Raw genomic sequence first — 13565 nt, forward strand, 5'->3', positions numbered from 1 at the left:
AGCACCAGATTGTTGGCCAGTCACACGGAGCTCGTGTTTTAAAATACCAACAGGAAGTCACACAATAAAAACTGACAGCAGCTCAGTGTGAAGGACATAAAAGCAGCATTTTCCTTGCACAGTGTGCCATGGTCTGCTTTAAGCTGGGAAACAGGGAGTGGTTTCAGTACCAGATTGCATGGAATAGGGCTTGCATAGCAGAGAAGGAAGAGGGCAATAAAGATCCTTTACTGTGTTTTTCACCAGATGGAAGTACTCTGTCAAATTAACAAGCTTAAAAAGAATAATGAGCAACAGTGTCACAAAGTGTAACAAACATCACTCATTGAAATTCAAATGTTCCAAAATTTTAGTCAGTTTTACAGGTCTTGCCTTGATCCCAGCTGCTACAAAATACATCCTTTATGGAAGGAAAAAACATTCCCAAACAGTTTCATCTGCTCCCACTGAAAGGATGCTTCAGCAGCACGCAAATGCCTGGGCTGGCTTCCAGATAACACTAACAGCCAGGGCTCTTTTGCCCTCAGAAGGGGTGAGCTCAACTAGCAGAGCCCAGTCTCATCCTCTGCCCAGGACAATCCACAACAAGTGAGCTAGCGATGCCCACTTATCCTTTTCTCACCCACCTCAGTTCAGGCCTGTGGACAGCACAGTGCCTGCCCTAAAAAGGCCAGACACCAGTGCCACAGCTAAGCCTCCAGGTGCTTAGTGATCCTGCGGATTTTCTCCTTCTTGTTCCTGTTTCCATGTTTCTTCCAAGGCTTTCCTACAACATTCCCAGGATTGGGTGTAGTCACAGGCACAAGGCCACCGCTGGGCTGGTATCCCATTGCAGCCCGGACCCCTTTCACGAGGGCACGAACGTTCTCCTGGAAGAAGAGACAATCACCAGTGACCGTGAGAAGATACTTCACCACACGGAACTGTGACATGTTAATAAAACCAGATACAGACAAGCTCAAACCCATCAAGGCCTGCTCAGCCCCACCTCCAGAGCTGCAGGAAAGGTCACACCACACAGCTGAGTTAAAGCCTGCCAACATGCTCCAGTTCTGTCTGCAGCTACACCTCACTGTGCCAGGTCCTCAGTGTCTACCGCTGCAAGCACAAGAGCATTGACGAGACACTGAGCTCCGAAAGACATGAGCTACGGCACCAGGATTGATTCTCACAGTCTCTGCTTTGCACACAACAAACTGGCTTTGCAAATAAATCTGGTGTGTTTGAAAAGCCAGAGACTAAAATAACTTGCTGAAGTCTGGAGCGTGGGTAGCACTGTCGGGGCTCTCAGCTCACGCCAGCACTTTGGGCAGCCAGAGGAAGAGTCTGGTAATTCCAAAAATTCAGGTCATAGTTCCTGAAACAGCTCACTGGGTTTTTCAGAAAAGAGCCTGAATTCTTGTTTTCAAAATGCTTGGCTATCTTTAGCTGTGCTGAAACAAATACTGTTCATATCCAGCTAACCAAACAGAATGGATCATGCTATCTATGACCCATCCTCCTCACTGCTAAACACCCTGTTATGATCCCTGTCAGGTACACAGACTTAATCAGTTCTGGATTTGACATTTCATTTTGAGTCACTAACAATTTTTTCTGTAGTGTGAAGGCAAAACAGATCCCTGTGCAACCTAACAAGAAACATACAAGTTAAAAAAAAAATTCCATTTTCCATTTCAAGATTTCTCAATTAGAATTTACATCAGTTTGTGTTCTTTTCATCTTATTTAAGGTTTTGAGTCAAACCAACCATATAGTACTAAATCAGTTGTATTGAAGCTTATCACATCCCCAAAATACATCATCTCAAGAAAGGAAAGTTAGTTTGAAGGACCTGTTAGTCCAAAACCATGTTCCTGCTAGGTTGCTGTGTCACACCACCCTCCTTCCTTGTGTCTCCTCCCAGTCACTCTCCTGTTTGCTCAAGATCAATGTCAGGCCCATGATGACAGGTGCCACCCTGCTGACCTTTTAAAAAAATCAACTATGTGTTCCTCATTAGCTGTCTTTCAGTCACCCAGGACATTCCCAGTCACTTAGGGGATAATAAAAACAACAGAGAGGTCTTGGGTGGAAATTACACGCAGCATAACACACCTTTAACTCAGCCCAGCACCCTTCCATTCTCAAAGCTGTATATTTTCCAGTAACTATGGCATGCCAGTGCTGCAGTAAGAACTCCTACAGTAAGTCTCCTCCAGAATTTACCTGGTGGAAAAATGTTTTGTCCACCACATTTTCTATTTGTTTTGCTTTGGTATTCTTCTCAGGCTTCACCTGTCCATTGGCCTGCACAGTTCTGCTCCCTGGGCACCTTTGATGCTGGTGCTGAAAATTACTGGGGTCAATGCCAGGAGGTGGATGGCAATATAACAGCTTCCCCTGTGAAAGCAATGGGATACAGTTATTACAAGAAAAAACAAACCCAAAACCTCAGAGATACACAGAGGAAAGAAGACAACACCAAACCCAAGAAGGGCCCTGGAAGTCCAGGCGCTCACACCAGCTGATTATTTATTTATTTCTCCTTCCAGGCAACAACTGGCTCAACTTTTAAGTTAAAGTACCGTTCCACCTCTACTTCAAAGCACCATTTCCAGCTGCAATGTCCAGCTACAAACAGTATAGTGCAAAACTCTGAGGAGTACTGGAGGATCCCATTAAGAAATACCCAACAATAAGTTGCTAAGAGGTGCTGTAGAAGCATGCAACATTACAACACCACAGTCCTTAGTGGCAAACACAGGTCCAACTATACAACATGGGTTTGTTTCCTGAATGTCTCCTGCCTGTTTTAGAGACACAACTTATTTAGCTGGCACCATATTTTTAAGCAATCATCTTTTTAATATTAAGCAGCTCGAGAAGTTCCATTTATTCTTTTAAAACATAAAAATAGCCCAATTTAAAGAATATTTTGATATATGGTGATTTTATTCTGAGAAATAGAGTTAAAGCTCCTCAGGCTCTAGCAAAACCTTCAGTTCACCTCCTAAGAGGAGAGAAAGCCCAGATGCAGGAAGCACTTACACTGACATAGTCTTTTAACACATATCGAGCTGATCTTGGATGGTCTGGCTGTCCGTGAGCTGTCATAAACCCTCTCATATCTGTAAACCAAATCCAAAGTACATTCTGTGTCAGTACAACCAGAGAATTAGTAGTGTTGTTCTCTGCTGCCTAATTGCATATTTGTATCCTTTCTCAAAAACAATCCCCCCCCAAAAAAAACCAAAAACCCAAAAGCCCCTTAGAAAGAAGCTTCTGTTGAGGAAAGCAGGCAAAAAAAGAGAACCTGCTGACTGTAGAGGTACTGCAGAAGCATCCTAACTGGAAATGAGCTGACATCTCCCTACAGCTCAGTTTTTATTTTTGTTTTAAGGCCAGAGAAGATTGACTGCCTCAGAGAATCAAACAAGGGAGATAATCCTTCACTGTATTCTTCAAAGTCTAATTCAAGACAGAGTTGACGGAAGGTATCTGAAAGGATGAGAGCACCACACTGCATAGGCCAGCAGGGCACTTCAACATCCTCAACACAATCACATCATCTGTCTGACGAAACTGGCAAAGCATCACTGAAATAAACACATGAGATTAGCTGTTACCAAAGGTCCTTCCCGAGAGGAGGGCAAGTTTTAATGGCGACTTGCATTCAGTGTGTGACAAATCTGAGTTGGGTCTAACTTTAAATAGTTCTCTTAATGACCATGCACGCAGCGTAGGCTTTGAAGGGATCATCACTCACATCCATATGCTGTTAGCAGCTCTTCAGCTGTTGGCTTTCGATCTGGATCCTCATCTTCCCTTGGCCTTATGATATTTATTCCATAGGTTGCTTCCAAAACGTTTCGTGGGATATGCTGGCAAACATAAGCTAGTGAAGGAAACCACCTGGTTGATTTTCAGCTACACAAATAATCTTGCCCCAGTCATTCAAAGACTTTCAGGTTTTGTTGCAAACCAGAACAACAATGTCAGTCTGATACGACAAACTTGAAATGAGATGGTGAAACACCAACACAGCAGGGCTGTTTTGTCCACTGCGTGTCCCCACCGCCCTCAAAACATGAGCATGTGTGCCCCTGGCAGGGCTGAATACATTGCATACTCCAGATCCAGCGCTTGCAGACACTCTCACAAACCCCATGCAAAGGATATTAGAGAAATAGGTGGGACATGGTCCCTCATCTGATCTATAGGCAGAATTCCAGAACAAATCATTTCTGCCTTGGTAGAGATGAAAGATGGCATCACCAGACCAGGGCAATCACAAAGACACAGGCCAGGCTCCACATACAGAGTCTACACAATAAATAACCAATTAGCTCACCAAGGCAAGTCAGTGTCCATGGAGGAAAAAGGAACAAAAAAATCAAATGCACAGAAGAAACATGGATGCAAATGTGAATAAGCGGAAATTCTACTAACACAGACATCTGTCCTGCCGGCCTCAGCCACTGAATTAAGGAAATAATAGAATCATAGAATGGTCAGGGTTGGAAAGGATTTTAAGATCATCCAGTTCCAACCTCCATGCAATCAGCAGGGACACCTCACACTAGACCATGTCGTCCAAGGCTCTGTCCAACCTGGCCTTGAACACTGCCAGGGATGGAGTATTTACCACTCTTGTGGTTTAAGCCCAGTCGGTAACTCAGAACCAAGCAGCCGCTTGCTCACTCCCCACCGCGCCCCCCCCCCCCCGCCCCCAGAGGGATGGGGAGGAGAATCGAAAGAATGTAACTCCCACGGGTTGAGATAAGAACAGTCCAGTAACTAAGGTATAACACAAATCACTACTGCTACCACCAGTAATAATAATGATAAGGGAAATAACAAGGGAAGAGAATACAACCGCTCACCACCCACCAACAGATACCCAGCCCGACTGAGCAGTGATCTAGCCCTTCCAGGTAACTGCCCCCAGCTTATGTACTGGGCATGACGTGCTGTGGGATGGAATACCCCTTTGGCTAGTTTGGGTCAGGTGTCCTGTCTCTGCTTCCCCCCTGGCAGAGCATGAGACTCGGGAAGTTCTTGGTCAGAGTAAACATTACTGAGCAACAACTAAAAACATGGGTATTATCAGTGCTGATCCCAGGCTGAAAGTCAAAACCACAGCACTGCACCAGCTACTAAGAAGGAGAAAAATGACTGCTACTGCTGAACCCAGGGCAACCACTTCTCTGGGCAACCTGTTCCAGTGCCTCACCACCCTCACAGTAAAGAACTTCTTTCTTATAGCTGACCTGAACTTGCCGTTTATGTTTTAAGAAATCTGACGTGGAAGACAGCAGCACTTCCAAAGTTCATAAATAACATGTCCAGATGGGGGCAGCAAGATCTTCAGCTCTCCAATCTCATGGGAGAGAAGAAAGCACTCCAGAAAACCTTTAGACTTTTTGAAACGTGTAGGAAATTGCACAAGTACAAATCCCACAATGTTCATTATAGCACTGGAGTTGCTACCTCAAAATTAAATTTGATCAATATGAAATCAGTAGCATAACTAGACTTACTCAGAGCAATGACTGTGGACAAGGAGGACAGTTTGAAAGCTTGACCTTAAGCTATGCAGAGGAGCATTCACTTTTCAGAGGTGGTGTTGAAAAAAACAGGGCTAAACTACCTAAATAAAATCAGGAGATGGAATAGACCTCCCACTGCAGAGCAGCTTTCATGAGCAACTCTCAGATTGTAGCAAGAGTTTAGAAGCAAGAACTAAAATTCCAAAACCAGATACATCAAGCCCAAGCCTCTCCAACTTACTCTGCTTGGCAGAGTTCAAGTTGGCAAACAGGGTTCTCAGTGAGTGCACATGGTTGCAACTAATTCATAATGAAGCTCTCTTCCACCAGGGAAAAAAGAATAAGAAGTTCAATGCCCTTTGTTAGCAATACCTGAAAGTGTTTTGTATGACCTGGTGTAGCAGACACTGACACCTTCTTATTTCCAAGGATTGTGTTGATGGTCGAACTTTTGCCAACATTAGGGTAACCCACCTAGATGATAAAGAAGTGGAATGGTAACCATGATATCAGGCCGGGCAATGCCAGAAGACTGGCAGAGCTCTGATACAAAAGCACTTTAACAAAATGTACTAAAAAATGTAAGGCAAGCAGTGGGGAACACCAAGCTTTAGGAACTTCAGAATTAAACTTTGTACAAAAGTCTTAGTAATTTGTGCTTGCTAATCTTTTTACCCTTACAGGAAGACAGGGTACAGGATGAATTTTTCCCCATGGAAGGCATATGGAATTAAAATTTAGATTAAGTAAGTTCCATTTAAGCACAAAGTCCAACTCACCAGCCCAACATTTACTTCCCCATCCTTCACCCTCGGTCCATTGTGCATGGTTTTGAATATCTCCAGCAGCTCATTTCTATGCACCAAATGGCTGAAGTTCCTGATGTTCTTGTTCTGCTCCCGCACTATATGCTGCACTTCAGCCCCATCAGTCCTGCTTTCCATGCTCTCTGGAGCAATAGCATTTACTTTGTCCCCACCTTCATCTTCAGAACAAGTTTGCCAGGCCTCCTCCTCATCATCTTCACAGTCCTCATATTCACCACTACTGTCATCATCACTAACCAGAACTTGGTTTACAGTTTGCAAAGAGTTGCCTGGGGATGTACTTTCTGCACTATCTTGTTCTGTTTCACCTTCTTCTTGAACAGAGCCTTCATCCTCAGAATCACTCAGGTCTTCTGCTACATCTTCAGCATTTAGTTCCTGTGGGAATAGTATTTCACAGGTGAAATGCAAAGACAATGCTAAGTCTTGCTGCTGACTGCAATTGCTGCAGCACAGTCCATTGTGTTTTCATCAGCCAGATCCCAAGGACTACTTAAATCACAGAGTTTTTCTAGGGGTCTTGAGTAAGACATAAAAACAATTAGCCTGTTTGAGTGGAATGACAAAAGTATGCTAAGAGAGACTGTTAGCTTCATTGTGAAGTTGTTAGGGGTTTCTCTCCAGAAGCACAACTGAATGCATGCACACCCACAGCACCCATACGCACAGCAGCTGCAGAGCATAGCAAATAGTTTTTTAAATTATCCAGTGTTCTCAGTAAGAGGAATTAATACAATTTTTTTTTTCCAAAATGTTTAGAACACAAAGCCATTTTTTTTCAGGTCTAAACATTTCATTAAAATGATTTCAAGCTTTTTCAGTCTAACTCTTCACATTTCTTCCCTGAAAACTGCAAACAGTTCACATTCAAAAAGAAAGACCTTTTCATAACAATAGTATTTTGACTTTTCTTTCTGAAAAAGAAAGCACAACCAACACTTTGAATCAATCTGTAAAAAGATTCTATCCAAGACTAGTTATTTTTGGAGGGAGATATGGGATATTCTATAACTGAGTAGCAATGGCTGTAACCAAAACCTGAAAGTGGCATATATTGATAACATGTTAACTTGGGGCAGCAACAGTTTGTTCCAGTGGGCAAAGAAAGGCCCTCAAGTATTTTAGGCTAAGAAACACCTCCTTTCCCTAGGAGAGAAAGATCCTGTGTGCAGATTCATTCCCCACAGCATCCCTCTTGGAAAGGATTCCAATTCTTTCAACAAGTCAAGGGTTTGCAAACAGATCTACAAGGCACATTTCTGTAGCTATTCAGCAGCAACCTCAAGGAACAGTTACATTTAGTTCACCATTACTTATTCTGTCATAAACCTTGAAAGAGAAATTGTAAGCACTACAGTGACCAAAGGGTGTACCATTTTGTTCACAATTTTACTGTAGTCACTTTTGGTCTGAATCAATCATTAAATTACTGTTCATAGCCACACAGGCCCTTAGAATAATGCTTCCCTGAGATAAGGACTGTGCCTTTCCTAGAAAGGTAATCAGGTATATCACAAGCATAACTGCAAAGGAAGTTATCAGAGGCAGTCAGCACACACTCAGTTTGAACTGGTCACCTACAGTACCTTTTCTTCTCCAGACAGCCATTTGCACTCTGCCAAAGCTGACCAGAACACCACCTTAACACCCTCTTTCTCGAAGAACTGTGCCCAGGCAACCCGCTGCTCCTCACTCAGCAAATCTGCTTTGTTTATCAGGATCATGTTCTCCTTGTCATTGTTGACTTCCTTAACATAACTTTCCTGAAGAAAAAAAGAGAAAGGTCAGTTTGTACTCTGGTTTAGACTCCTCCTCCCCCTAAGGTGATATAAGAGCAGCAAGACAAGCTACCCCATCCAGCTCCACACCAGTGACAGATAAGCTTACCCTCCCCTGGGCTAGATGGAACTGGTGTTGAGCAGACAGCTACAAGAACAAATCAGAGCATGGAACTACAGCAATACAGGCTGTTTCTGGCCACCTGTGCCAACACCTTGTCTGCTTAGAGCTATGACAAGATATTAATCAGCACCTCACAGCAGAACTCCTGAGATCAATTATTTGGGCAATTTCATTAACTCACTGATGCACAGTGTTCTAATTATTACAAAGTTGTCACTTCAATAATTACTGATCCTCCAATTTCAGCGCAGTAATCCTTACCCATTTTTATTCCACCATGCTTTTAAATAGGACAATTCCTTTAAGTGTGGACACTTCTAGTGAGTAATGAGGAGCAAAGTAATATCTGCTATTTAGTATCTGCAGAACCGCCTCTAAATCCTGAACACTCCATGTGAAATATAAAAAAACATTGAAGAAATAAAATTTGATGCCAGAATACTTGTATAAATAAACAAGACATCCAGTTAGGCACAACAGAAGTACAGCTTCAAGGTGGATGAATATATTAAACAAAAATAAATCACACAAACTATAAGAAATAAAATGAAGACAATATTCAAGAAAGTGAATTACTTACCAGATCTTGGCATCTAAACAGAAGGGGGTTTCTGGCATCTACTATCTGGACTACAATATCACTACAAAAATAAAAGAAAGCCATATAAACTTTCCCCCTCCTTTTGTAAAAAGAGTAGTTTAACTACAGGCACTTCCATTAGAGGTCTCCAGGCAGATAATTTTGGTTGCCACATGCTCATTCTGTTTTCTTTCACAGGGATTTCTGTTAACTCAGGACAACTTCAGAACACCATGGGGTGAATGAAAGAATTTCAAGCCTCACCAGGCAGTCAATTACATATAAAAAATAAAATAAATATAAAATCAATACCCTCCCAAGGGAGTAATTTAATAAGCCACATTGGTACAAAGAGGTACTGAACAGTTACAGAAATTCCAAGATGAACATGAGAGAAAGCTGACACCATGGTAGTGAGATGAGATATCGAGAAGTTACTGAATCACACTCCTGGGAGCTCATCTGAAGCAAACACAAGAAAAGGCTGACAACAGATCAAATTATCTGGCAAGGTAAAAGACTGGAAAACTTTTGTTTGATTCTGAGACAACATTCTCACTCTACACGAAATAAAAAGCTTCAACAAGAGCAGAAAGGCACTAATAACATATTCCAACTCTCTCAAAACACACAATATACACACACTGCACATAATGATACCCTATAGTGGATGCGCCTGACCCAGCTCTGTCCCAGCCGAAGGCCCAGCAGCACCCAGTACAAAGCCACTTCTGTGGAAGGACCAGCTTACCATGACCTCACTGGTGAAGTATTTTTCAATTTTAGGAAAATCAGATGAGATGATCTCAAACTTAATTACTAGCGAAATTAAATGCCCCAGTTGGATTAACAAAGCAGATAGCACTCTTATTGTATTATAGGTCTGCAGAGCAAACAAAGCTACTTCTGTGATATGACAGGCTTTTGCCTTTTGTGCACTGCTGCAATTTCTTTGTATGGCAAGAAGCCAAGGACCAAGAGGCTCTTTCTTTCCTAATGTTACTTTAGTTGATCTCCCTTGCCACCTGTCCCTAGACATCAGGCTGCAGCTGTGTGGCTGACAAAGAGAGGAAAGGGTTAATCTGGCTGAAGACCTCAAAGACACATTCTCAGAAGAGGCCTTCCACACAGAGTTACAGAAGAGGCCAAGAGCAGCAGCATCTGAAGAACCATCACAGACTCAAGTGAACCAACTGCAGAATCACAGTGCTGAGGACAAGCATGAGCCACTAAGCAGCCACCTTTGTTCACATCACTTTGTGATCACTTTAAAACAAAATCACTTCAGTGCTGATAGAAAAATGTTACTGACTGAATTTGTTCTTCCTGGGCTCAGACACTTGAAGCTTGACTCAGAAGCTTTAATTCAGGAAAACATATTAAACATCACTTTTAAAAAGCAGAGAGAGATATGCTTTACCTTCTTTCAATGACTCTCCAAAGTTGACGCCAAAATTCCAAGTTGCGTTCAAATGGGGTTAGAATTAACTTTTTTTCTTCCTCAAGGCTAAGGTAAAACAGAGAAAAAACATCCTATTTGGCCCATGTCAGGCAATAAGCACACCGCCAGTTCTTTCCTAGATCCAGAAGCCTTTAGTTTCAGGGATAGTTCATAGTTTAAGTTTCAGGAGTCAAATCAGACTCATATATAATAGGTACTATTTCTGCCAGTTTTGCAAACAGATTAGCACCTAGGTAAAGTGCTGTCAGTGGCACTGGTTCAGCAGCAATGCAATGGCTCCTCATCATGCCAAAGGAGAAGTGGTAATATATGGAAAGAACAAAAACTCATCAAAAGTTTGCCAACGGAATGTCAGAGCCACAATAATAAAACAGAGAAGTTATCCCAAATGTCAGCAGTTCAATCAAATATCACCTGGAAAATCTGGGGATGGTATCTGAAATGGCTCTATGCAACCCTTGAGCTGCTGTTACTACCAGCTGAACAACTTTACTCAGGGCAAGAGTAGGTCTGCTCAGAGGGTGTGAGCAGATACCACCTAATTCTCTAGGACCAGCACAGGCTGGCATGGGCTGGCAGCACTGCTCCCTATTAAGAGCAGCACTGTTGCTCTTAGAAGACACATTCACCACTACCCCACTGCACAGGCAAAAGGAGAACATCACACTCCTGAAGAATTATAACTGTAAACAGTATAAGAACATGCACACACAAAAGCTTTGCAGAGCTCACCACAAATATATGTCTGGACTGTGGCTAGGACTTCCAGCCTTTCCGAAGAAGTACAGCGAACTACTGATGAATTAACTACTGGCCTAGCAAGGATAAATACAAGCCACTGCTTCCTGTGTTTCCAAATGCCAGCTACTTAGCCAGACACAAGCAGCATACTCACTGGGCAAGCTGTCGCCTCCATTCGAGAAAGCTCTCCCTCTCAGCTTGCTGCAAGGCCTCCGCACTGGTTGTCTGATCCCAGCGTGGCCTGTAACAAGCATATTTTGGAGTGGTCAGAAATAGCAGTTACACCAGTTTCACTGCTGGAAACATCTATAAAGAATGTAGGCACCACACATTCAGCTACGCTGAGATGGTTACAGCTCAGATGCAGTGCATTTGTCTTCAGCAGCTTTAAGTACACCTTTTTTCCTTGTTCCTTCTAAACTCCACTAGCTGCTAAGACACTACCCTATGCACACCAGATCTCACAAAGCTGTTTTTTCAAGCTAAGATTTTCAAAGCATTTAAGATGGGAGATGCACCTCTCTGCCTAGCACGCACAGAGCTCTGGAAAAGTTTACTAGGTGGCCTGGTTGCACCAGCTCCAGCAGTGCCATGCTCTGCGCAGAAAACCCACACAATCAGGACAGACAGCCTAGTGCTGGCAGCACCCACGTGGCACATAGGCACTCATACTTGAGGTTACAGCAGGCTCATGCAGACTAGGTAGTGGTTTCCCCAAAAACAGGGTACTGTCAAAGCTGGGCACTGTCCCCATGCTCGCAGGCACCGAGCAACTGAACTCACTCAGCAGAGGGGGATCCAGGCCCAGCCCCACGGGACTCACCTCCGCGGGATGCGCAGGAACTGCTGGTTCTCCTCATGCAGCTGCCGGACGTGCTGGGCCTCCTGCGCGGTAAGCAGGCCGGTGCGGCTCTGGGCAGACACGATCTGGATGTTCAGACGCTCTGCAGGAAGGGACAATCATCCAAAGGCAGCTGTCCTCATCCCTGCCCGCCACCCCTCAGCCCGGGATCAGGACTCCATTCCCTGGTCCCCCACCCGGACAACCCCATTGCCAGCCCCAGCCCCAGCTATGCTCCCACTCCCCATCCCCGGGTTCCCCTCCCCAGATCCTGGATCTTCGCCCCAGCCCCAAAGTACCCCCCCGCCGCCGAGAACCCGGCCCGGCCCCTCACCGGCCACGAAGCGGGTGCCGGCCAGCTCGGCCGTGGCCAAGAACTCCTCCAGCGGGCTCTGCTCGGGAGCTGACCGCAGGTCCGGGCCGCGCTCACCGCACACCTCGCTGGAGTGTAGCTACCGGGACAAGATGCCGAAGTCAGCCCCGGGCCTCCTGGTCCCCCGCCGCGCCCGCCCCCCTCAGCCTGCCCGCCCTACCCATGAGGAGGCGCCGCGGCGCTCCAGCCCGCGCTGCCGCTGCAGGGAGCGTCCAAGACCCGCGCTCCGTTTCTTGCCCATGCTGCCGCCGGAGACGGAAGTTCCCGTCCCGCCGGGCTCCTCCGCCGCGCCCCGCCTCCCGGGGAACAGCGTTCCGGGCAGCCCCGTTCCGGGACGGCCCCGTGCTCCCTGCGCCAGCCGCCGGGCGGCGCCACGGCACCGGCACCATCCCCATGTTGCTCAGCACGGAGACATGCCTCTGACACCCATTTCCAACCCTCTCACTCCCTCAGCAGCCACCACCCCACCATTAACACACAGCACTAATAAAACCCGTAGCACATCTAAACACAACACCTCGAGCCCTGCACTGCTGCAAGGAGCCCTAGCAGAAGGACAACACACAGGGCTGTGAGTCCCGGCAGAGCCCACAGCAGCACCAGTGGCTGCAGGGGCCGGTTTCACTCACCGGTTTGTTCTGGCACAGATACTAACCCCGGGAAGCAAACAGTGCTGGCAGCGAGGCATGTGAAACCTCGTCCTGGCAGCTGGCAATGGGGGCAGAGGTTCTGTGTGTCCCTCCAGGGCAAGCGGCAAGCTCTGGGGCTGAGGTTGTCCCTGTACCTTGTAATACACCTAGCCCCATGCAGGATCTCCATCCCCAGCACACCGAACAGTGCATATGAGGAATGATGGTGACAAAGAGGGATTTTGGATGTGGAGATGTAGCAATGTACCTCAGATGCCATGAGGTAGCTGCCAAAATTTGACCAGAGTCTGGGTGTCTCTACAGGATGGAGAACATTGCTTGCCCATCCAGGGAACCATCAAATGGGATTTGGCAGCAGCCATTGCGACCAGTCTGGGTCAAGATGGAAGAGAAGGCTAAATTAATAAACAACTTGACCTCTTCTTGCACAGTGAACTGATTTATGAACCATTTCTCTTTTATCGGTGTTGGGTTAAGGCCAGACATTTTTGACTCTAACTCTGTAATGTGTGTCAGTTGTAACTGGAGAATAACCTGGCTGCTACTTGGAAAACACAGGTACTGTCTACACAGGCAGGCAAAGCTTAACTTCAGGTATTGTCCACCAGCAGCACGGCAGCGTGCAACACCCTGTGAGCAGGAGTGGTCTTTTCTCATG

The 13565-nt window shown here is 45.4% G+C and overlaps 1 protein-coding gene across 2 annotated transcripts; it reads right to left on the reverse strand.

Annotated features, from left to right (window-relative positions):
• Positions 1-482: 482 nt before the first annotated feature.
• LSG1 (large 60S subunit nuclear export GTPase 1) lies at positions 483-12525 on the reverse strand. Of its 2 annotated transcripts, XM_080624259.1 has the most exons (14): positions 12418-12525; positions 12219-12336; positions 11867-11987; positions 11198-11284; positions 10261-10347; positions 8841-8901; positions 7945-8121; positions 6311-6736; positions 5904-6005; positions 4146-4305; positions 3749-3877; positions 3031-3110; positions 2209-2382; positions 483-869 (listed from the first exon to the last, which is right to left on the reverse strand). In XM_080624259.1, the coding sequence occupies exons 1-14, from the start codon at positions 12496-12498 to the stop codon at positions 690-692; spliced, it is 1983 nt and encodes a 660-aa protein (XP_080480385.1). In that variant the 5' UTR covers positions 12499-12525; the 3' UTR covers positions 483-689. The 2 variants fall into 2 exon arrangements, with proteins under 2 accessions (XP_080480385.1, XP_080480384.1); XM_080624258.1 differs by lacking the exons at positions 3031-3110; positions 3749-3877; positions 4146-4305.
• Positions 12526-13565: the final 1040 nt, after the last annotated feature.

Source organism: Psittacula echo, assembly GCF_963264785.1.
Source record: "Psittacula echo genome assembly, chromosome: 7".
Lineage (NCBI taxonomy): Eukaryota > Metazoa > Chordata > Aves > Psittaciformes > Psittacidae > Psittacula > Psittacula echo.